General features: G+C 39.7%; 2 protein-coding genes across 7 annotated transcripts; both read right to left on the bottom strand.

Moving 5' to 3' along the window:
- Nucleotides 1–2,614: 2,614 nt before the first annotated feature.
- aqp9a (aquaporin 9a) lies at nt 2,615–7,022 on the bottom strand. The gene is made up of 6 exons (XM_077568547.1): nt 6,787–7,022; nt 5,625–5,751; nt 4,801–4,938; nt 4,427–4,545; nt 3,566–3,783; nt 2,615–3,108 (listed from the first exon to the last, which is right to left on the bottom strand). The coding sequence occupies exons 1-6, from the start codon at nt 6,862–6,864 to the stop codon at nt 2,889–2,891; spliced, it is 900 nt and encodes a 299-aa protein (XP_077424673.1). The 5' UTR covers nt 6,865–7,022; the 3' UTR covers nt 2,615–2,888.
- Nucleotides 7,023–7,096: 74 nt separating this feature from the next.
- LOC144053756 (cingulin-like protein 1) lies at nt 7,097–22,490 on the bottom strand. 6 transcript variants are annotated; one of them, XM_077568542.1, is made up of 19 exons: nt 22,408–22,485; nt 18,733–19,577; nt 18,573–18,664; nt 17,620–17,725; nt 17,440–17,535; nt 17,202–17,350; nt 16,211–16,352; nt 15,924–16,136; nt 15,647–15,853; nt 13,859–13,963; nt 13,622–13,774; nt 13,373–13,543; nt 12,023–12,175; nt 10,529–10,618; nt 8,621–8,704; nt 8,126–8,250; nt 7,808–7,916; nt 7,566–7,729; nt 7,097–7,477 (listed from the first exon to the last, which is right to left on the bottom strand). In XM_077568542.1, exons 2-19 carry the CDS (start codon nt 19,567–19,569, stop codon nt 7,402–7,404), a joined length of 3,072 nt encoding a protein of 1,023 aa, XP_077424668.1. In that variant the 5' UTR covers nt 19,570–19,577; nt 22,408–22,485; the 3' UTR covers nt 7,097–7,401. The 6 variants fall into 6 exon arrangements, with proteins under 6 accessions (XP_077424668.1, XP_077424669.1, XP_077424671.1 ...); XM_077568543.1 differs by having other exon boundaries at nt 7,098–7,477; nt 22,412–22,490; XM_077568545.1 differs by having other exon boundaries at nt 7,098–7,477; nt 18,573–18,637; nt 22,319–22,484.
- Between the last annotated feature and the right edge of the window lie 562 nt (nt 22,491–23,052).

Raw genomic sequence — 23,052 nt, 5'->3', positions numbered from 1 at the left:
CCACTATAATCAATATTACATCTCTGATAGTGTCAGTCAAATAAATTTCATTCGCAAACAATACCTCCTCAGTATTTTGCGGTCACTGGTTGATAAATGTAACAAATATTACAGGATTTTAAATACTGCCAACTTCCATGGGACAGATTTAAAAAATTGACATATTTTGCCCACATATAAAGTATAGGTATTGATATTTGGTACTTTACTACTAGTGGTATTTGAGCACCCTCTAGTGGTATGGAAAAGAATCACTGAGTACAGTTCAGTTGTATTTTACTGAGTTCATTGTATTTACAACTTGTTTGTACAAATATATGATAAAAAAAATAACTGATGTGATATACATTTGAATTAAATCATTAGTTTAAAATGTTACTATATTTAAGTTAATTAGGGCCCGATCAATGTGGGTTGTTTTCGGCCGATGCCGATTCCGATATTTGGCTGAATGAAATTCCTAATGGTCTCATTAATTAAAAATATATGCAGTGAATGAAATAACTAATATTTTTAATAATATTATACGGAAGCATATTGCATTCACTTGAAAAAAAAAGTCCTGTTTTTCTGACAATTTTTTTGGGGGGGCTTTGTTTTTTTGAGTATTTTTTTTTTGTTTTATTGAATATTTGTTCCCTGTTTTTTTTTGTAATTTGTTTTTCGGTTTAAAAAAAATATTTTCCTGTTTTCTAAATATTTTTTTCTGTTTTTCTGAGTAATTTTTAACTGAGTAAGTTTTATAAAATAATTGTTTTTCTCAAAAAAAATTCAGATTTTTTGGGGGAGGGACAGAAAAAAATATTCAAAAAACAGAAAATAATTTTTAAAAAATACTCAAAAAAACAAAGCTCCCCCCCAAAATTTGTCAGGATTTGTTGTTTTTTTCAAGTGAATGGAATACGCTTCCGTATCTTTATGCTTACAACAATAAAGATATGAATTACAGGCAGAACATTTGACATTTTTTGTGTTTTGCAATACTTTGTACTTTAGTATGTGTTTAACGTGTTTAAGATTTTTTTGTTTGAATGTCATAATCTTTGTCTTATGTATAAAGAAACCTATCGGGGAAAAATAAAAACGTATCATCTGATGATATTGTTCAAACTGCTTAATGGTGGTTTACAATAATATGAACTTTTTAGGAATAAAACGGCGTCGTTTTTGATGAACACTTTTTTTTATGTTAACGGTGCTACTTGGAGAGCTAAATGTTTTGTTAGGTGGTGAAACATTAGAGAAATTCTTGTTTATATGCCACATCATTTTATGTATTATTTCCTTCTCTTTTTATATAGCCTTTGTGTGTTTCCAATTTTACATTATGTTGACACCTGACGCCTTTTCTGAAACTGCAGGGGGCGTGTCGCGTGTCGCCTATTTATCCTCCGAATGAACGTATGTAAGTGATGATGCAATACTGTAACACGGTAGCCAACCAGGAAAAAAAGAGTGTGTCAGGCCATGACTTCATTTGCACATGCAATGGAATGTGGCCTGCATTGATTTTCAATCTGTACCCTCAAGCTGCTGCCGCTCACATAACCAACCTCTCACCTCATTCAAAGGTGGCAAAAGTTGTTTACACTAACATAAATGCATAAAGTAGGCTAAGTTATCATTCTTGAGACGTTTATAAGAACTTTATGTCCCATGTTAATTGTATTCAATGTCAGGAAATATGAATTTATAGTGTAGCGCTATGGGCTACACTGGCTGTTGTATGTTGTTGTCATGACGACCCTGGATCACTGAGCTGATTCGTGGGCCATTTAGTGATTTCCAACTCGAGTCCGTGAAACCGACACGCATGTTTTTAGAAGCCAGAGTAACTTGAGAAAACTAATGGAAGAACATGAACCAATATTCGGAAACTGAATGTCAAAACTGTCAGGCAGATGTGCTAACCGCTAGCCCACTCTAGCTAACTTCCCTCAACTGCAGGTTCCGGGTTCACGGACCCGCTACTACGTAGATTTTTTTGGGAGGTACAATTTGTAACTAATATTTTGTTGTGCCTCGATTTGATATGGATGTAATTCCGCTGTTGATCGCTAGATGGCAGCGCATTATTTTGTTCCACTTTAAATTAGACAGATGAAAGATGAAAACAGGAAGTACGGGTATTTTAGACCAACCTAGTTTTTGCTGAAGATTGTTCTGTATCAAATCCTCTGTAATCCTGCTTTTTACACCAATCCACTACTTCCTTTACTCAGTACCACTCCTTCATTTCCTGTCTTTCATGATTGGACAAACTGATTAATCCAGCTGTGCCTGACCTCAGTAACCACGACGACCATAGCCAAACACATCTGGAATAATTAGTTTGTCCAGTCATGAAAGACAGGAAAAATCATGCATATGTATTGTATTATATAAATATATATATATGTGATCAATATTTTTTATCAGTTGCTCTTAAAATATGTGTTTAAATGTATTATTTTAAAAGTGTGTTAAAAGACCTTTTAAAAAAGTGTAGTAAATGCTATAGAAACATGCATAGGGAACATTTAAATAAGGTATTTCTGTATTCATGTACTGCATTTCACTTATTGGACCTCCCCATTACACAAAATAACCAATGAAGATGTAAAATACTGGTAACTAGTTTGTAGAAATTTTAATTAAATAAACAGCAGGAATACATCTGGTTTGTTTAAGAAAATGAAACAAAGTAAAAATACTTCATCTACTGCAGAAAAACAGGGGCAAATGTGAAGGAGATTATCTTTGCCATATCTAATATCTGACAGTAAAATATTTACAACTCCTCCATTCATAATGCTCATTACATTTCCATGATGTCACGTTTGAACTCGAGCAGATGATCTCTTCTTGCTGAAGTTAGACAAGAGGACATACACGGTGAGTGAAACGGTTTAACTCATGGTGATCATCTCATATTTGTCCTTCAGACTACAGTCCTCATCCTCCTCATCTTCCTCCTCCTCCTCCTCTCCCTCACCCTCCTCCTCGTGCGGCTTCTCGGCTTCCGCGCGGGGGTGGTGGAGCTCAATGAGCAGGTAGTACAAGACGGCTGCGACCACGGCTCCCACCATGGGCCCCGCTACTGGGATCCACCACCAGTAGTCTGCCGTGCTGCAAAGAAACAATGCTGATACTTTGGACAGTATATTGGAACCATGTTGGATCAACAACAACAGCAATCGATCATGTCTGTGGAGTGCATGTGACATTATATAATAAGCCAACAATTATTTCAGTCAATATGTTTGTTTGTCCACTAGCCACTCACATGTGGTTGATGTTGAGCATTAATCTTACAATTGAATATATTATTTAAAAAATAATAATAATAATTTATCCCTGGCGCCCAGCGTGGGGTACGCCGCAGGACGACCTGCCCCATATTTTGTACTGGTTGCTTGGCAACCAAACCGGAAGTAGCCTGGCGTCTTTTACCACTGGTTTGAATGCACCGTAGGCCACACTTCAACAATACGTATTTGTCCTTCTTATAACCAAAACACTTAAGTCAGGTCACTCCCATCTCAAGGCGCCACTGTAGCTGATCCCAAATGTGTCCCATAGTCACCTGAAGACCTCCATCCCCCATCCAGCCACAGCGGTGAACAGTCTGGGTCCGAGGTCCCTGGCAGGATTCAGGGGGTAGCCACAGTTCAGTCCCATGGACACCCCAATAGCCATGATGATTAGCCCGATGGCCAGTGGCTCCACACCTTTAGGAGCGCCGATGTTTCCTCCGTCGATAATGGCCAGGATGCACAGAACCAGCATGCCGGTGCCCACCACCTGCAAGGAGAACAATAATATTGGATGGAAATACAAAACTCCTTTCATTGTTTATGCAAACTACTGAAGGCTAAGCTAACTAGCGGGGTTGAGCCCACTATCTAAACCTTCAACACTTTTCTAGCCCCAACCAGAGCCGTCGCTAGAGAGAGTTTGGCCAACTCGGTTTCAGCAGGGTAACAAGATGGCGTCCGTATGTCATGTGACCAGCAGTTGACCAATCTGAGTTGGCCAAACTCTCTCTATCAACAACTCTGGTTAGGGCTCGAAAAGCAGTTGCCCAATCAAAGCGCTGTGATTGGTCAACTGCTGGTCACGTGACATATGGACGCCATCTTGTTACCCTGCTGAAACCGAGTTGGCCAAACTCTCTCTAGCAACGGCTCTGGCCCCAACATGTTACTTCTGGATCAGTGCACCGATTTAACAGACTGGAAATGGTGTTGAGTGTAGATCTGACCTTCCGGTGAATCGGGTCATTAAACCCACAACCAAGCAAAGCAAAAAGAGGGGGTTGTTCTCTGGCTAAATGGGGCGATCAATTTCACTTAAGCGCCATTTCCTAGATTTTGCAAAATTTCAAGCCTGAAAGGGATTAGGAGCACAATAGGGAGGTGATTGGGCCATTATGAGCTGACTTCACCTGATCAATGAATCCGCCAAGAATCGACAGGTGTCTCGCCGGGTAGGATGCAAAAATGTGACCGGTCGCATTGATTCCCGTCACTGACAGAATCCCGCTGGTGAAGTCCATGAAAGCATCTGTAAAGGGTTCAGAACTTCAGAGTTCTCATTTGTCAAAGATCTAACTTTTAAACGTAGAGTATGTGAATGATTATGTGAGCGATTCATTAAGGTCCCACGACGCAAAAATGCAGTAAAATTCATAACAAATTAGAACTTGAAAAAATCTTTAGCAAAAAATCTTTTTGTGACATTTTTGTTCAGTGACATGACATATCAGGCTCAATAAATGCTGAGAAACATAAAACTTGACAAAAGCGCAAGTAATCTCACCGTAGTATAATCCAAATACTGCAGCAGCTCCAGCAAATGCGCCGAGAAACTGAGCAATGACGTAGATAGGAAACTTCCAGATCTTGAGTTTGCCGAGGATCACCATGGCCAGAGACACGGCGGGGTTCACGTGACCTCCTGTGATAGAGGACAAAGGCGAGAATGAGCGAGGCTAGTATTCAGACGTAGTACAGAAACTTTTTTTGTGTTCTCATACACACGACTGAAATTATTTCATATATTTTTTACGCATTTATACTACTGAATTTTTTTCTACTCTCATTCACTATATAGCACAAAGGGGGTTTCCAAAGTTGGACGTTGGACCGTGGGCTAGCTTAGCGCTAGCTAGCTCGTATGAAAAAACACGGAGGGATTTAAAAGTTTACCAAAAGCAAAACAAACAAGCAAAACACCTTGCATTCTGCCAGTGTATGGCGAGGGATCCTGGAAATTAAAGTAAGTTATTTTAAACTAAAAAGGAAAACCTTACTATATGTTGCACAGCTGCGTTAGCACGTTGATGTACATATAGGCTAAGTTGTCAAAAAGTGAATATTGGGCTAGGTCAGCAACATATCATGTAGATAAAGCACCATTTAAGTGTACTGTGTATTTGTTTTTTTTGTTTGCCACAGACACACGGACGTGGGCCCGCAATCGATGTTCGCAGGACATTCAGCGCCCCGGGTTATGGACGACCCGGGAGAGGCTGCGCCATGACGCTACCAAATCAATGGCCGGGTGGTAGAGATGGCTCGTTCCCGTTGGACATCCGGCAATGCATCGTGCATCATATATGAGGATTCCTCAATCATATTTACCTGATACTCCACCAGCCACGTAAGCCGCCATCATCAGTCCTACAGAGAAGCCGATGTGCACGGTGAGTGGCTCACCCAAAGTGTTTCGACTGAGGACCGTCTGGGCGACCGAGCCGCAACCAAACACCTGAAACATAGTACATACCAGTTTGTTTTACTATCTTTGTGGGGCCGTCTCATTGACATAATGCATTTCCTAACCCCTTACCCTAACCCCAACCATCAAAAATGATTGCCCACCCCTATTCCTTACCCCAACCTCAACCATAACCCAATTCAAACCTAAACTCTAAAACCCAGTCTTGACCCACAAAAAGAGGTTTAAACTTGTGGGCCCGAGCAAAATGGCCCCATAACTCTGTCAAATTCCGAAATGTTGGCCCCACTATGTAACAAAAACAAGACCACACTCAGTCTGTGTGTATGTGTGTGTGTATTAGGATTGTGGATTGTGACGAAAACCAATTTAAATCAGAAATTTGTTTTTGAAAATAATTTGAGTGCATTGGTACATTATTATTATTATTATTATTATTATTTTTGATCTCTTTCTCAATATAGCTTGAAATAGTAAAACAAAAAAAAAAAGATAAATAAGTTAGAAAAAGGTAAAAATTGGTTTGATGTTGCTCTTGTTGTTTTAGGGAATTTAATTATCTTGATTAGTTTGGTATTAGAAGGCTTTTACATTTTTGGTCACGTGTGTAATAAACATGACAAAGCTACAAATATACGTTGTCATGTTTGTTAAATCTCTGAAGAAAAATCCACTTAGTTAATTCATGCTCTGAAAAGAATTGACGGTAGAATTTACAGTAAATAACTGGCAAAAAAAGTTGCCAGTTTTTTAAACAATTTTTTTTACAGTCTATAAATTTGTTCAAATACAGTAACTGTAATTTATACAGTAAACAAAATTGTAAGCTATTGTAAACTTTCATTTACATACAGTAAAACATATATATATATATATATTAGTTACTTAGAATACATTAAGTGTAATTTATGCACAGTAAAAAATAAAAAAAAACTTTACAGTAATATGCTGTAACAGATTTTTACAATAATTAGCTGCCAATTGCCTCTTGCTTCTAAATGCTGATTCCCCCCAATGGCTCTCGTATTGTATAATGAATAATTATAAATGCAAAGTGCTACTTACAACCAAAACAAAGGTCCCGAGGAATTCTGCCAGGAATTCCTTAAGTATCCCATGTTTGAGCGCACAGTGTTTCCTCATGCTTCTCTTCTTTCAACGTTTTCCTCCACTGACTGTGATTAAAAGTCCCTCGATGTCCTGCTGCGTTCACTTCTGAGAAGTGGATGTCACGTCAGATCTCCACCTCTGCCCCAGCGCAGCCATTCAGCGCGCATGATTGATCTGCTAGTATATCATCAGCAAGTTTCCAGGCGCAGTGATTGACACGAGTGGTTGCGATAGTGTCGTGACCGCCTGTACGCATGATTACGATGACGTGTACAAGCCACAGTTGTATTTCCATTTTTATTCAATACACATTTTGAAAAGTACAGGACATGGAACCATTAGTTAAGAGATATTTCAGATAAACGTTAGTGAAACTGAATAGATATGAATTCACAGAATGTAAAATTTATGTTTTAGTTCATTAGAAAATGGATATTTGGTATGCATGTAATTAAAAATATCGCCACTAGAGGGCAGTGTTAATACAACGCCAGGGTAATAGAAGTTGTTACTGAATTACTGAAAGCAGCTCCTCATTAAGTCCAAACGTGATGTGAGTTATTTATCCAGTTAATCAGAACCGGTGTCATCCAGGCCGCTGCCATCCTCCGCCACTTTAATTACAGGAGGCGATTTCCGTTTGCGCCTGGTGATGCAAATAAAAAAAAAAAAAGACAAAACAATCCCAAAGTTAAGTTAGTCATTTGTGAGAAAAACCGACGGCACACATTCACCTCATGTCTTTCCTCATGGTGTCAACTTGGCCGTGAAGCTGCTCGTTAGCCTCCAGCTGCTCCTCCAGCTCTCTCTGCAGCTTCTTCTTGGCGTGCTCCAGGCGCTCGATCTCCTCCTCGGCCTCGTCCATCTGCCTCTTGGCCGTCTTCAGTCTCTGAGTCAACTGCGCCGTTCACAAACAAGTCAGAGACGGCGGGCGGCCCGAGGCGAACGTGACCGACGGCGACGCGGGCGCTCGTACCTGGTCCCTGTGTGTCTGCAGGTTGGCGTGATCCTCGTCGGCCTGCATCTTGATCTCCTTCACCTTGCGATCAAGCTTGCGGTTGGCTTGCTGCAAGTTGTTGTTGTCCCTGAGACGAGATGCGCCAAGTGATCAGATCATGCAGCTTCCTGTAATTTTACACCCTCCCACTGTGATGCTGGCAGCCTTGCAAGCATAGGGAAAGTGATATCGCAAGGGGGGGGATCACCACAGAACTGATGTAAAATATGTCCTCTGTAACGTTTTACATTATGGGACGGCACTTCTTAAGCAAAAAAAATGAAGCCGAGTGCTTACCTTTCCTCCCCTTGCAACCGCTCCTCAAGTTCTTGGATGCGGCTGTTGAGTTTGGAAATGAGAGAATCCTGGTTGGTCCTCTGTGATCCTTCTAAATGAGTCACCGTGCTCTTCAGGTCTTTATTCTGATGCAGGAAATGAAACAGTGGACTGTCACAAATGAGGCAAAATTAAATTAAATGCTGGATTTCCAGTACAGGTCAGAGTCAGGTCACGTACGCAAAATAATGAGGAGACGTCACTTAATCGATATACGCATCAGTGAAGAACCGCAAAATCTATGCTTAACCCCATCAAACACCTTTGGGATGAACTAGAATAGACAGCCAGAGCAGTCTTTCAGATCCAACATTCCAAGTGTTCTTCTGGATGAGTTGTTTTAGTGAGCAGCGAGCTAAGTAGGCTGAAGCATATTCCTTCTGACCCTGGACTGGTCATCAGCCAACGGCTGCACATACACAGTATATTTTTCTCTTAATGACGGGTTCGCCCTACCTGTCTTTCCAGGCTCACGTTGTCACACTCCAGGTCTTGCCTGGCTGCTCTTTCCTGCATCAACTCGCTCCTCATCTGATCCACCTGACATCACATAAGGCTAACACATCAAAATGCACACTTTGGCACAATACAATCACATTGCATTGTAATATTAGGACACTGGCTAGTGCAATAGCGCGAAACAAGACGTGCAATAGGGAAAGAAAATGTAGGCTCTGGGGGCACACATACAGTACATGTATATTTCAGCTAGATAGCTAGGTAGCTGGATGGATGGATGGATGGACGGATGGACAGATAGATAGATAGATGGACAGATAGACAGACACTAGATAGATGGACAGAAAGACACTAGATAGCTGGACAGATAGACAGACACTAGATAGATGGACAGAAAGACACTAGATAGCTGGACAGACAGACAGACACTAGACAGACAGGCAGACAGACAGACAGACAGACACTTGATAGACAGACAGATAGATAGATAGACACTTGATAGACAGACAGACGGACAGACAGACACAAGATAGATAAACAGACAGACGCTAGACAGACAGACAGAAGATAGATAGATAGACACTTGATAGACAGACAGATAGATAGATAGACACTTGATAGACAGACAGACGGACAGACAGACACTAGATAGATAAACAGACAGACGCTAGACAGACAGACAGAAGATAGATAGATAGACACTTGATAGACAGACCGATAGATAGATAGACACTTGATAGACAGACAGACAGACACTAGATAGATAAACAGACAGACGCTAGACAGACAGACAGAAGATAGATAGATAGACACTTGATAAATAGACAGACAGACAGACACTAGATAGATAAACAGACAAAAATACAAGACATACAGAAGAAAAAAAAGTAGGCTCTGGGGGCACACATTCTTGTATATTGTATATTTCAGCTAGCTAGCTGGATAGCTAGGTAGCTGGATGGATGGATGGACGGATGGACAGACAGATAGATAGATAGATAGATAGACAGACAGACAGACACTAGATAGATGGACAGATAGACAGACACTAGATCGATGGACAGACAGACACTAGACAGACAGATAGACAGACAGACACTAGATAGACAGACAGACAGATAGATAGACACTTGATAGACAGACAGACACTAGATAGACAAACAGAGAGATGCTAGACAGACAGACAGACAGACAGATAGACACTTGATAGATAGATAGACACTTGATAGACAGATAGACAAACAGAGAGACGCTAGACAGACAGACAGACAGACAGACAGATAGACACTTGATAGATAGATATGCAATGATTAGACAGAATTTATCCCTTAAATCGGCTGAATGGGTTTGTGCTACCTCCCATATTGACATGAAAAAAAAAAAAACAAATGAAGAAGGTCACTTTCAGTTTAAACTGACTTCATTAAAAAAAAAGAAAGAGGAAATGCTGTCTAGTCTTAGCAGCCTCTCCTCTCTAATAACAACCAGAGGCCCAGTGAAGGGAAAGCGAATCACCACACACAATAGTTTGCTGTTTTGTGTCTTTGTGCCGCACCCAAAACAGTGTTTTGTGTCAATTAGGCCCCAGCGCTTTGCTTCTAACAGTGGCCTATTTTGAGAAGAAAAAAGGGTCCCATGCTGACTGATAGTAAGATAATAAGAAACATATGACATGATGTGAGGTAGAGGCATAAATCAGCGTGGCTACAAAGTGAACACGATGAAACAAAAACACACTTTCTACGAGACGACTGGACAGCTGTGGGGAAATCTGAGTACGCAGCACATCTGTTTATGGTCAAAGCACAACTTGAGATAATATTCTATAACGGGCAGGTTGACCCTTGACGGAATCTATACAAATAATAAAGGCGAGAGTTCGATGTAAAAAGCGTGTAAACTTGCCTGCTCTTTGGTTTTGTCTAATCGCTCCATCAGGCGGTCGGCAGTGCTGCGCTCATCGTTAACGTCTTCCTCGAGCTGACCAATGCGGCCCTGAGAAGGAAAAAAGAAATTGAATTTCCTTTTGAAAAACAATAAACTTACCCTGGTTAGGATAAGCGGTTAGGAAAATTGGATTGGATTGAAAACATTAAATTTAAATATGAGCATTTGAATTTTATTTTGGAGTCATTAAAAAAATAATTAGCTGATATTGGCTACTTTAAAATCAGATTTTTTTTTAAAACACATTACAACATAAAACAGAGATAAAGACAAACGCCCTGACCAAAAAGTAAGCCAATTTTTATGATATGAAAAAAAATTACACCAAGATAAAGCATTTGAAAAACTTTTTACGCCATTAATGTGACTTATGAACTTAACGAAAACAAATCTTTTCACAAAGTGAAGTAAAAAGAAAGAAAGAAAGAAAGAAAGATATAAAGTGGTTGTATAAGTGTACACACCCATATATGACTGGGGATGTGAACCAATCACATTCAAACTTATGTTAACTCATTCACTGCCATTGACGCCTATAAACATCAAAAATTCGTTAGTTTAACATTTTTTTTCCACTTTTGTTAACAATAGTATGAAAACCTAGACATTTTTTTTAATAATCTTTTTTTTTCTCAAGAGATTATTAAAAATTAGGAGCGTCAAGCGATTAAAATGTTAAATTGTAATTAATCGCATGACCTCAATAGTTAACTCACAATTAATCACCAATTTTATATCTGTTCTAAATGTACAATAATTTTTTTTCTAGGTTTTCATACTCTTGTTAACAAAAGTGGGAAAAAAATGTTAAACTAATATGAATAGTTCAAATTAATTTTTGACATCTATAACCGTTGATGGCAGTGAATGTGTTAAATGGGATATTTTAGGATCTTGTTGTGACTCCAGCGTATTATATTCATCACTGTAGCTGGATGAGTAAGCAGATACAAGATGGCTGCTCAGTTCCATATTAAAACTTAATTCCAGTTAGATGTATTTAAAAAGAGATTGCTTCTCCCTTGGGCGTCGGTGACTGTGCAATGCTCCAGTGTAAGTTTCACACTCAAGACAGGTCGGTGAACTTTTCCCAGTAAACACGAAGCTTCCTCGCTCGACGCGCAGTGTCAACACACTGATGTCACTGTGTCATGTTTTGTCATCAGCAAGACAAACAGTGGCGAGACGTGAGATGCTGCTGCAGTGGCGCCGTTCGCTACCCTCATCGCTCCCAGGGACGAGGCAAAGACAAATAATGGTGCCAGGACACATAAACGTCCCATGGCATGTGATCAAGTGCGATATCTGCTTGTTGTTTTTTTGCTTTGGCTTGCGAGCAAACATTTGAAATATGAGCGCTTGTATGGCGGCCGTGACCTCAAGTCAACTCACGTCACAACAAGCAGCAGTTTGTCAAGATAGTAAACAATTCGAAAATGAGGCTTGAGGCACCTCGAGGAGTTTGACGTGCCGCTCACGCTCTTCCACCGTGGTGGCGTTCCTCTCCTCCAGCTCGTCCACTTTTTGCTCCAGCTGCCGGGCCCTGGACTGGGCCTCCTGCTGCTCCCTGTGACACCTCCGCAGATTCTCCTCCAGAGGAAGCAGCTGAGCACAGAATAAACACAAGGATTAGGAAAGTTAAAGAAGTGATACTTCTGATTACTTTCTATTGTAACTTCAAATTCTTTTTGGTCTTTTTTAGGGCTCTGGAGTCACATGTGGCTCTTTAGTCCCTTTCCTGTGACTCCCTGTGGAGCTTTAAAAAAAAAATGGTAGAAATTTCTAAAACAAAATTTACATATTTATTTGTAGTTTTTATTTAAAATAATCTTCAAATGAATTAATGCTTTAGATAAAGATGAAAAATTTAATATTCCCAAAAATGTCAATGTTTTAGTTGTCAGAAAAAGATGAAACGATTTTTTTTATTACCTAAAAATATTTAATAAGTGACCATAAAATGTCAAAAAATGAAAAAAAAAAAGAAGAAACTGCCAAAAATGCCAGAGAATTGAATTTAAAAAAAGGCAGAAAAGAAAATATTAAAGAAAAGAAAGGCAGAAAATTACCATAAAATATTTTGCCGCCCCCCCAAAAAATCGGAAAATGTATTAATAGTAATTAAAAAAAAAAAAAAGGCAGAAAAAAAACATTTAAAAAAATGTCCAAAAACAAAAGAAGAAACCCCCAAAATAACATAAAATGGCCATAATATGTGCATAAAATTGAGAATTGAATAAATTAATAAAAGACAGGGAAAAAAATTTTAAGAAAAAAAAGTAACATAAAATGTTTCCCAAAAAAAAGAAAGGCAGAAAATTATTATAAAATATTTTGGGAATTGCAAAAAAAAATCTGAAAATGAATTCATAATTTTTTATTAAAGAAAGTAAAAAGGCAGTAAAATAAACATAAGAATGGCAGAAATTGAACATAAAGGCAAGAAAATCTAAAAAAATTATGAAAAATGAAGTATGAACAATTAACACACACAAAAAAATCAAAAACGAAACATGTAAGTGTGAAAAAAATGAATGTCAAAGTATTTGATGCTGCATAATTTTGTGTGATGGTGCAGCTCTAATTAGCTTTTGCGTCCTTAGTACATTAGGCTAACATTAACACAGTTTGCTTCATAACAATCTTGAAATGTCTTGCAGCTCCAGATTATTTTTCATTTATTTGGCCTCAAACGGCTCTTTTCTCAAGAAAGGTTGCTGACCCCTGGTCCATTTCATCAGTGACTTTGACATCTGAACCCACGTTCTGATGAGTCAGCAAAACCATTTGCCAGGGCCACACCTCATCCTGAAGCTTTTTGGCCGCCAGTCGGGATTTCTCCAGCTCAGCTCCCTTTTCCTGCAGCTGCCTGCGCAGCTCGGCCAACTCCCTCTGACTCTTCTCTTTGGCCTCGTCGACCTGGCCCTGAAGAACATCTGTGGACGCCTCGCAGTCCTCCATGATGCTATTCATCTGAGCGGGCAGATTTACAAGCAGAGGTGAAACTCCCCCCTCCCCTTCCCGATAAGGTTCGGGGAGGGAGGCTCGTACCTTCCTCTGAAGCTGTTCCACCGTCCTGTCCTGCAGCCTTCTCTCATCCTCCAGCTCACTTTTGCTCTTCCACAACTCTTCAGTTCGTTTCCGCTCCTCCCTGAGCTTCTCTTTCATGTCCCTGTGCTCGTGGTTGAGTTTGGTCAGCTTACTCTAAAACAACCAAGAGTGTAACTTTTACATCCATGTCAAGATACTTTCACAAAGTACTCCATTTCTTTTTCTTTTTTTTTTTACTTGCACTTCCTCCAGACGCGTCAGTAGCGAGCGGTTGGACTGACACATTTCCTCTTCATTCCTCCTCACATCCTGCAGCGTTTCCTCCAAATGCTGCTTTTCCCTCTTTAGAGCAAACAAACGGCAGGAAAAGCAAAGGCAGCGTGACATCATTTCACTCGGTGAACAATAATGAAACAAGTACAAAACAGTTCCTCTTCTAATAACATTAAACGTTACTTTTATTATTATCTTTTACATACAAGTAACATTAGCACCTTTTACTACCACAAACAGTAGCATGTATTTTAATATAAAATTAAAAATAATACAAAAAAAACATCGTGATCACTTAAGTCACTGAACAAATAACTATGCATTATAGAACACGTAAGAAAGGGAAACTCTGTTATCCGTCTGAGGGAGTGACATCATCGTTTGACGACTCATGTGTCCATAACAGCAATGAGAGAGATTCACGTTTTCAAGCTTGGAGTACAGTCACTATTTTAAGTTTGTGTCAGTTAAAAAAACAAAAATCAGAAGGCTTATTGTACACTTTGTGTTGTCAAGAGGTCATGTAGCTTCAATAACACGTCAAAAAAACTAAACAAATGGATCGCAATGCAGTTTGCATTGATGAAAAAAATTCAGAAAATATTTCTCGGACGACGAGAGCGCCACGGCCACTTACTGGAGTGGATGCGTAATTACACGTTATTCTAGTATGGGAAAAAAAAAAAACATGTTTCCTGAGGTCGCATGTGCCCCCTCTGGCATTGCACCGTGGCCCCTAAAAAAGGTCCGCCCCTTTATTTAGGAAGCACTGGTTTAAAGAGAAAGTCACACCAGATTTTGTGAGTGCAGGATGACCGTAAATTAGTTATATTTATAAACAATGTACATTATAAATTTTGAGTTTTGCCATTACAACAATAATAGTTAAATATGTCAAGTAAAAAAAGACTGCCTTTATTTTAGATTTAACTCATTCACTGCCATTGACGGCAAAAATTTATTTGAACTATTTCTATTCGTTTTTTCCACTTTTGCTAACAGAAGTATGAAAACCTAGAATTTTTTTATTGTAAATTTAGAATAGATAAAAAAAAATGTATTAATCGTTAGCTTAACTAGTGCAGTCAAGTGATTAATAACAATTAAAAATTGTAATTGCCTGACGCCCCTAATAAAAATAAAATTACGACGAAAAATTTTAATCGTCTGACGCCACCTTTTTTTAATTAGGGGCGTCAGACGATTTAAATTTTTAATCGTAAATAATCGCATGACTTCAATAGTTGACTCACGATTAATCACAAATTTTATATCTGTAATAAATGTACAATAATTTTTTCCCTAAGTTTTCATAAAAAAATGAAATGAAATGAAAAAATGTTAAATAGCAGAAATAGTTCACATGAATTTTTTACGTTTATAGTCGTCAATGGCAGTGAATGAGTTAATTAAAAAATGTATTTATGTTAAGCGAAGTCTAGAAAGACTGTCTTTTTATTTTATTTTATTATGAACAAGTAATATATTCGATTTTTTTAATTTAAAAAAATAATGTCAAGCTTTATTTTTAATAAAAACAAATGCTAAGCAGGGTTGTTTGTATTTGGTGAGAGTAGCTATTAAAGTAACTTGTAATCAAACTTAATTACTTTTAAAATCAAGTCATCAGTAAAGTAATTAAGTAACTTTTAAAATCAAGACGTCAGTAACTTTTTAGTGTAACTTCCATCCAGGTTGGTATATTAAAAAAAGAAAAAAGCCAAAACATCTTCCTTGGTAGAGGTAACAAACCTCGAGCTGCTTGGCCCGTTGCTCTTGCAGCCTCTCCGACGCTTTGGACTCCTGAACGGCTCGGCTCAGCTGATCCACCTTGTTACTCAGTTCCTGCACTTTTCCTTTGAGTTGGTCTCTTTGCTGACTCAGCTCCTGCATCTTCTCCTTGGCCGCACCGCCCTCCTCCAACGCCTCCACCTTTTCTCGGCCCAGCAAGTTGTTGCTCTACGTTTGAACGAAGTGAAGGTCGTTGTGAAGGAGAACGATAAAAAAAAAAAAAATAGTTTGGACTTACCTCTTTTGTCTTCTCCAAATCCCTCAGGAGATGTTGAAGTTCGAGTTCATATTCTTCCTTCAGAGCGGCGATGTATTTGTCGTGGGTCTCCACTTCGTCTTGGATGGCCCCCTTCAAGTGGCGGAGCTCCTTCTCCTGTTGATGTAGAAGCTCCTCGTGCTCCTCCTTCACCAGCAGCACCTCCTGAAAGTCTGCACGCAGCTGGGCCATATCCTGAGACACGACACGTGCTCGTCACTGTCCACTTGACGTGCAACGTGGACTTGGGAGACAGAAAGAAGCCTTACTTCCAAAAGGACTTCTTTCTCCGCATTGATCATTTCCGCCTTCTTGGATTGGTCCAGTTCATCGTGCATATCAGAAAGCTGCTGTTGGAGGTCCTTCATCTGCATTTTAGAACGTTCCCTGTCGGCGATCATCTGAGTCAACCTGGGGGGATATAAAATGTGTAAGTACACTATTCAGGCTTATAAACAGAACATTTGTTACAGATAGTTTTACACAGGTCAGAATATTAGGCACACCTGTGTATTGTACTGTAATGACATCCAGTACGTGACAAGAAATGTATGAACTCATTCACTCCCAGCCATTTTCACAGAAGCAATACCCTTCTCTCCCGGCTGTTTTACTAGATTTTGACTGATTTTGCAAGGCCCACAGAATATTGTGTTCTATTGCTCTAAAAACATGGAACCTACCAAACGAAAGATTCAAGTCTATTACATTTCTATCTGTTTCCGTTTTGCAGCAATTAGCATTTGAATATAGCTAAGTTCCATCATTAGTCACAAATCTATTTAGAATTTTGAGTAATTGAGGTTTTTTTCAACATGGCCCTGGTTGATATATTTTGCTCTGCTGCCACCTGCTGGCAGTTTGTGTAATAACTACCATTTGTTCAACCGTTTTTTGCAGTTGAGAGGCTGCATCAAAGCCTTCTGTATGCTCTAGCATTTAAAACAAACAAAACATTAAAACGTATAAATACGTCTTTGGGAAACTGAAAACATTTACGTATTTACACGTTTTGGAAAGTAAATGAGTTAAAGGGGAAGTCCACACCCCAAAATTTCTTCTATGCAGCTCCACTAGTCTAAAGACGGTATTCTGGTTAATATTACGTTAGTGGAGTATAATCCAGCAATTTTTTATCACTGAGCGGCCATTTTGCCACTTACCGTCGAGTGAAAATGGCATCACAGTTGCTCAGCTCTCAGGTAACAACCAATCACAGCTCAGCTTCAGAAAACAGTTGAGCAACTACGAGCAACTCACTCGTCTTTGGTAGATTGAAGTTGCGCCTCAATTTCCATCAGTTTGTTCCTAAGCTTGGAGAGCTCAAGCTGACTGTTGACCAACTCTTCCTGTATCTTCTTCTTCTCCGTCCGGGCCTTCTCGCAGGCTTTGGCGAGTGTCTTTTCATTCTGGGGGACAAAGACATCTGTCTCATAACGAAGGTTTTAGTTATTTGGTCGTATCAAGTTTTAGACAAAAAAAAAAAAACGCCCAAAACCTTCATCTCAGTTTCCAGTTTTTGCTTCAAGTCACAGACTTGCGACTCCAGGGTTTGCCGTTTCTCCAGCAGCTGTTTGGCCTCTGCTGTCTGATCCTACAGAAGGGAAAGTTACAACCCAACATGCTTACATGAGTCAATGGTGAGCTACAATGGGGAACGTTTCACTCCTCCGCTCACTTTCACCTCCTCCTCCACATTCTCAGCCGTTTTCCACTTTAGTCTGTTGATCCTTTCAAGCAGAAGGTTGACTTTCCTCCTGGTGACGGACACTTCGTCAGTGGTCCTAGGAACGAAAACCGATGCTTTATAAACACGTTTTGTTCGTCGTGCTTTGACTGTGCAGGGATGAAAACATTGGCCGAACTTCACAAGACGTTTGTGTGAGCGCGTGTGTCGAAATAGCTGATAGATCTTTAAGACATTCCAAGTGAAGGAGTCATTTTATCTGTAAAAGAAATATCCTGCTTTACATTCCTGAATGACTGACTGCCTGTGTGTATTTGTGAGCAGCTGTGCCAGCAACGCTGTTATCGGACTATCACAATAGCGTACGTTGAAAAAAAAAAAATCATTCTTACACTTTATTCTATCATCAAACCAATCCGTCAAATGCTGTTTTGCTGTTTCACTTTTAAGATATACTGTAAATCCGCAAATCTAATTGAATGATTTTTAATGCTGTTTTGAACGCAACTTTAAATAAATTTAATTTTTTTTATCATAAATAAATAATCACATGAGTTGACTCGCACACATTTTATAGCTGTTGTTATAAAATGTTTTTTCAAGTTTTACACTCTTGTTAATTAACAAAAAAGTGGACAAATATGTTTACTCAATATGTAAGTTAAAAAAGATATATTATACATTCTTTTCTGCCACTAGGTGGCATTAGTGTTTCATGTTAGATGTTGGGAAAATTACATTTTTCTTTTCAAATTAAGAGCAAATTAATTAGAACATGTAAGAACTCATTTTTATAGTAGTTATAGTTGATACAGGTGCGCATTGGCATTAGTAATGTAGTTTTCCAGCAGACTTGTCTTACCTTGTCCTTATTTAAAATAGCATTTTTGTCATGTAACTGGTCAGGCCCCAGTACAGATGATGAAAAATTGTGGGCCGCTCACCCTTCCTTGAGGTAGGTGAAAAGCATTTTTTTCGCTGCATCTTCATTCGGGTCGACCGACACCTGCTGTCCTTTCAGAAGATCAGGAGTGACCTGGTTAGAGAGCATCATTAAATAGAACCTTTTCAATGAGAGCAAAGCCTGTGAGGACATCACTTTACCTGAGCGTCTCTTTCCTCAGCGCCATCTGTGCAGGCGCTCTGCGCCGATTCTTTTGTTCTATGAAGTACTTTTGCTGCCGGGTCAACCCCATGATGAGCTTTAAGCTGCATGCCGGGTTTGTTGGCCTCTCCGCCCAGGAGTCGAGCCCTGGCTGACCCCGGGGGATACACCCCGCCAGAGGTCACGCCGCCGCTGCCCCCCTTCAGAGACGACGTCCTGCTGGATGAAGAGGAAGACGAGTCGGAAGCTCGGCCGCTGTCCACGCTACGCGACCTCCGCGTTTCCTCCGGGTCCAGCCGACTCCTGGGACCGCCCCTTCCTCTACGCTGGCTGCTGTTGAACTGGTTGATGAGCTTGCCCACGGACATGAAGGGCTCCGAGTCGACTGAGTTTGGGGCTCTAGCGGGGATGTCGGTGGGAGGCGTGTTCTGGTCATCTGTCGGGCCTTCTGCCGGAAGCGGAATCCGAGCTTTGGCCCGGTCCGCTGGTCTTCCGGGAAAGGTTTGCGAATTGTTGAGATGGTTGAGGTTGTTGCTTCTGGGGTCGTACGGTTTCAGGATCTCCGGATGTTTCTGATAATGAAACTCTGACGAGGAGCTAGTCTCATCCACGGATCTCCTCACCATGCCCGCCTCGTACCCGGCCTGGTGAGTGATGACCGATACGTCTCTGTGGCTTTCTTCTCCAGAAGTGTTCAGAACTACAAAAGGTTGACCTTTAATCCCTTGAACCCGCACCCGAACTCCAAACAAGTTGTCATGGCCGCCCCTGGGGTTGTGTGGATCAACATAACTCTTCTGCATCATCATTTCTGGGGAGCCAGCTAGTCCGGCCATCGTGGCTCCTGTTGCATTAACAGATGGACCGGGGGGGGGGATAGAGATTGTGATTTACAACGATTACAAATAGCAGGCACTAAATTGTGTGTTCACGGGTGATAAAGAGGTGGAGACTTTTGAATTATTTTCAGCTTAAGGCCTGCCGCACAGTTTGAAGTTAAATGGAGTGTCAACATGGGATGGACTTAAACATTTGACTCCGCCCATACGGATTTTCAGCACATTTTTTAAACTATTTCCTTAGCGGCTTTAATGATACACTGTCTTATAACGTCACTTTCTTTTTAATACTTTACATAACATGCAAAATGACAAATACTCAACCCTCAGTTAGTCAAGGCGGAACTAACTGAACTGTTAGATGAAAGTGGTCAAACGCTCATTTTGACATCTATTTTCAGTCGCAGAGCCACGTAAGCATGTCCAGCGTGTTCAAGGGGACCTAAACATGGGGTAGTCAATGTTGGTTCTGACTGTCTAGGCCATTGGGTACAAAAATTGTCAAAAGATGTCCTCATGTAGAAAAGAGTGGGATGGGTGCAGTACCACATATTCCCGGCAGAGGGTGCACTCCCTGGATGGTTGAGGTTAGTATTTAGGTTTCAATCAGTTGATGGTGTAATTGTCAATGTTCAATAAAGCGTTAAAAAAAGAAGCTTGCTCAGTAAATCGGCCACAGAAATAGTAATAACATTTTTTAAATTAATAATAATAAATATTTTAAAAAACATATATATATATTAGGTGTGTTGGAAAAAAATCTATTCGGCAATATATCGCGATATTACAGTGCGCAATTCTCGAATCGATTCGATATGCGGCCGAATCGATTTTTAAACATACATTTTTTTATGGGAATATTCAACAAAACGTCTTACTTAGAGTTAGGATTTACACATTAAGCATGGAAGAATGTTATATTAATGGAACATTAAGCCTTAATATTTGATTTCCGTGCTGTTCAAACATGAAACAGAGTGCAACCTGATTTTTCAGATAAATACATTTTCATACAAATCTTACAGTGTACATGTACAAGTTTACTGATTAGTATTTTCAAAATTTGAGTTAAAAAAAAAAATCGCAATAATCAATTTATAGATTCGTATCGGGATTAATTGGTATCGAATCGTGACCTATGAATCGTGATACGAATCGAATCGCCAGGTACTAGGCAATTCACACCCCTAATATATATATATAAGATATGTAGATATTTCTTTATGTTGGTTTCTTTATTTTCTATCACTAAAAGTATTAGTGGTATCAGTATTTGGCATCGCTATCAGTGACTACTCAAGAGTTGAGTACTCGTACTGCCATCGGTCTAAATAAAGGTGGTATTGAACGTCCCTAGTTTTAACCACGTAAAATTTGAGTGTTACAAGTTACAATCGCAAAGAACGCTGAACCAGCATGGTAAATCGCACACGGATGTTTACACAACATTGAAGTCGTAGTGGGAGTAGGACACAGTGACCGACATAAGGCCACCCAAAGGTCTCCTCTCTCACGCTCACGCGCAGCTGCACTCACCCCCCAAAATGAAGACACAATTGATGGACAAGAGTTTGATTTTGCTGCGCAATGCGAACAACTCGCTCTGTGTGTTAATGACACTGTCGTATTGTACCAACAACGCTTAGACAACTGCATGACGACTTACAACTGGATGAGGTCTGCGGGGTGTCGTCACCCACTTCATGGAATAAAGGAGCAATATTTGTCAAGAGAGATGTCAACACTGGAGGCATTGTCATCATCATTATACTCAATTTAAAATGTAGAGCCATATCTGCCATAGGGTTTATAATTAGGGGTGTGCCCAAAAATTTATTCTCATAAGAATCGCAATTCTCATTTAGTACGATTCAGAATCAATTTTAAATGTCCCAAAATCGATTTTATTTAAATTATTTTATACTGTCTTGCCTCTGTGTGTGCCTTTATTTGGAGCGCTGTTCATGTTGTACCCGGGTTGGCCACTGAGGGGCAGTGTGGTTTCACACGGTCTAATACACTGTTAAGTTGTTGCCACATTAGAGAGTAGAAGGAAAAAGTCACGATCAAGTTATTCAAATTAAAGTTGTTTTTTTGCAGTGTGGAGCCGTTCTATTTAGTGATAAAAGTGCCGCGAGTAGCGTGCTAATTTGCTTTAGCGAGTCAGACTGGAGTAGATCATTACGATTCCTTGTACATCTATAAATTGAAGCAGAAATCTGTGTCAATCAAATCATTTTGAATAGAGAATCATTCTTAATCGAAAATCGATTCTGAATCGAATCGCAGACTCAAAAATCGGAATCGAATCGAACCGTGAGGCATTCAAAGATTCCCACCCCTATTTATAATGTCTTCATTGTAGAAGATGAATAAGATAACAAAAATATTAGAAATTGCTCTCAGTATGAAAGCGCATTCTACATCACTGCAATCCATAACCAATTAACCATATTAATAGTTATGCAGGTTGAGGTTTTGGGGTTGCCAGGTTGGGAAGATCCACCCTTAGCATATGAAAAAGTAGATTCTTACAGCTTTTATGTTAGTTAGCATTAGCTAGTTATCGTGTTCCACAGGGTAAAATAACACCTAAGCAAACAACAAGCTTGCCTATCGTTACGAGGCAGGGCAGGGTTGCCTGCAAAGGACAGCAACATTAAAACGGGGAGGCTGCCTGTCACAGAAAGCGAGCAGCTTTGAACGGATGACAAAAAAAGTATTTACCGAGGTTCCTTAAACTCACCACAAACACGCCAAAGAAGGGTAGAAGCCGTTCCTTGCTATTCTTTCACAATGTAAAGGTGTACAATCGCAATAATGAGGGAATCGTACCCACTGTGAGCGTGAAAGTGAGTGAATGTGAGTCCAGTGCGTTAAAGTCCTCCTCTTCCTCCGAACTGTCCCGCTGTGCTGCCTCTGCCCAATGAGGCGTTCACTGACGCCTCGGTGTCCGACATCACAGTGTCACGTGACAAGAGCAGAGCTTCGGTAAATTCTTGCGTTTTCAATTAAAAGTACGAAACAGAATCATTCCGAAACATTTTTGATTGGTGTGTGTTTTTTTTAGTTTTTTTTTTAAGTTACGTTCAAACAGAAAGGTGAGCTGGTCTATGTTGTTACAGTGTTAATAAATATCACAAAACTTAATGTTCCTATTTTCAAGAAGAAAAAGTATAATTTCAGAGAAAACTTTGTAATGTTGAGAGACTAAAATTATATTTCTGTAAAGAAAAAGTTGTCGTCTTAACAACGTGTTTTTTTGTTAGAGTTAAATATTAGTAATAATATTGTGAGAATAAATTGATATTTCTCCTAGACAGAGTTGCAGTATGGATATAAACTTTTAATGGAGGAATTCATATTTTAACAAGTAAATTTACAAAATACAATGAATTCCTTTTAAATATTATGTCAAGAAGTCTACAATTGTTTCATTTGTGTGTGTGCATGTGTGTGTGTGCGCGCGTGTGCGCGCGT

The sequence above is a fragment of the Vanacampus margaritifer genome, chromosome 6 (assembly GCF_051991255.1).
Source record: "Vanacampus margaritifer isolate UIUO_Vmar chromosome 6, RoL_Vmar_1.0, whole genome shotgun sequence".
Taxonomy (NCBI): Eukaryota; Metazoa; Chordata; class Actinopteri; order Syngnathiformes; family Syngnathidae; genus Vanacampus; species Vanacampus margaritifer.
This window is presented reverse-complemented; position numbering and strand designations above follow the sequence as displayed.

Excerpts from the sequence above, each read along its gene's own strand:
- LOC144053756 (XM_077568543.1), bottom strand. The coding sequence starts at position 19,569 with ATGGCCGGACTAGCTGGCTCCCCAGAAATGATGATGCAGAAGAGTTAT. Across the intron at positions 17,536-17,619 it reads ATGTGGAGGAGGAGGTGAAA|GATCAGACAGCAGAGGCCAA; the intron begins GTGAGCGGAGGA and ends TCCCTTCTGTAG. Across the intron at positions 16,353-17,201 it reads CTTCAATCTACCAAAGACGA|GTTGACTCAGATGATCGCCG; the intron begins GTGAGTTGCTCG and ends ATATCCCCCCAG.
- aqp9a (XM_077568547.1), bottom strand. The coding sequence starts at position 6,864 with ATGAGGAAACACTGTGCGCTCAAACATGGGATACTTAAGGAATTCCTG. Across the intron at positions 5,752-6,786 it reads TCGGGACCTTTGTTTTGGTT|GTGTTTGGTTGCGGCTCGGT; the intron begins GTAAGTAGCACT and ends ACTATGTTTCAG. Across the intron at positions 3,784-4,426 it reads TTGGCGGATTCATTGATCAG|GTGGTGGGCACCGGCATGCT; the intron begins GTGAAGTCAGCT and ends TTCTCCTTGCAG.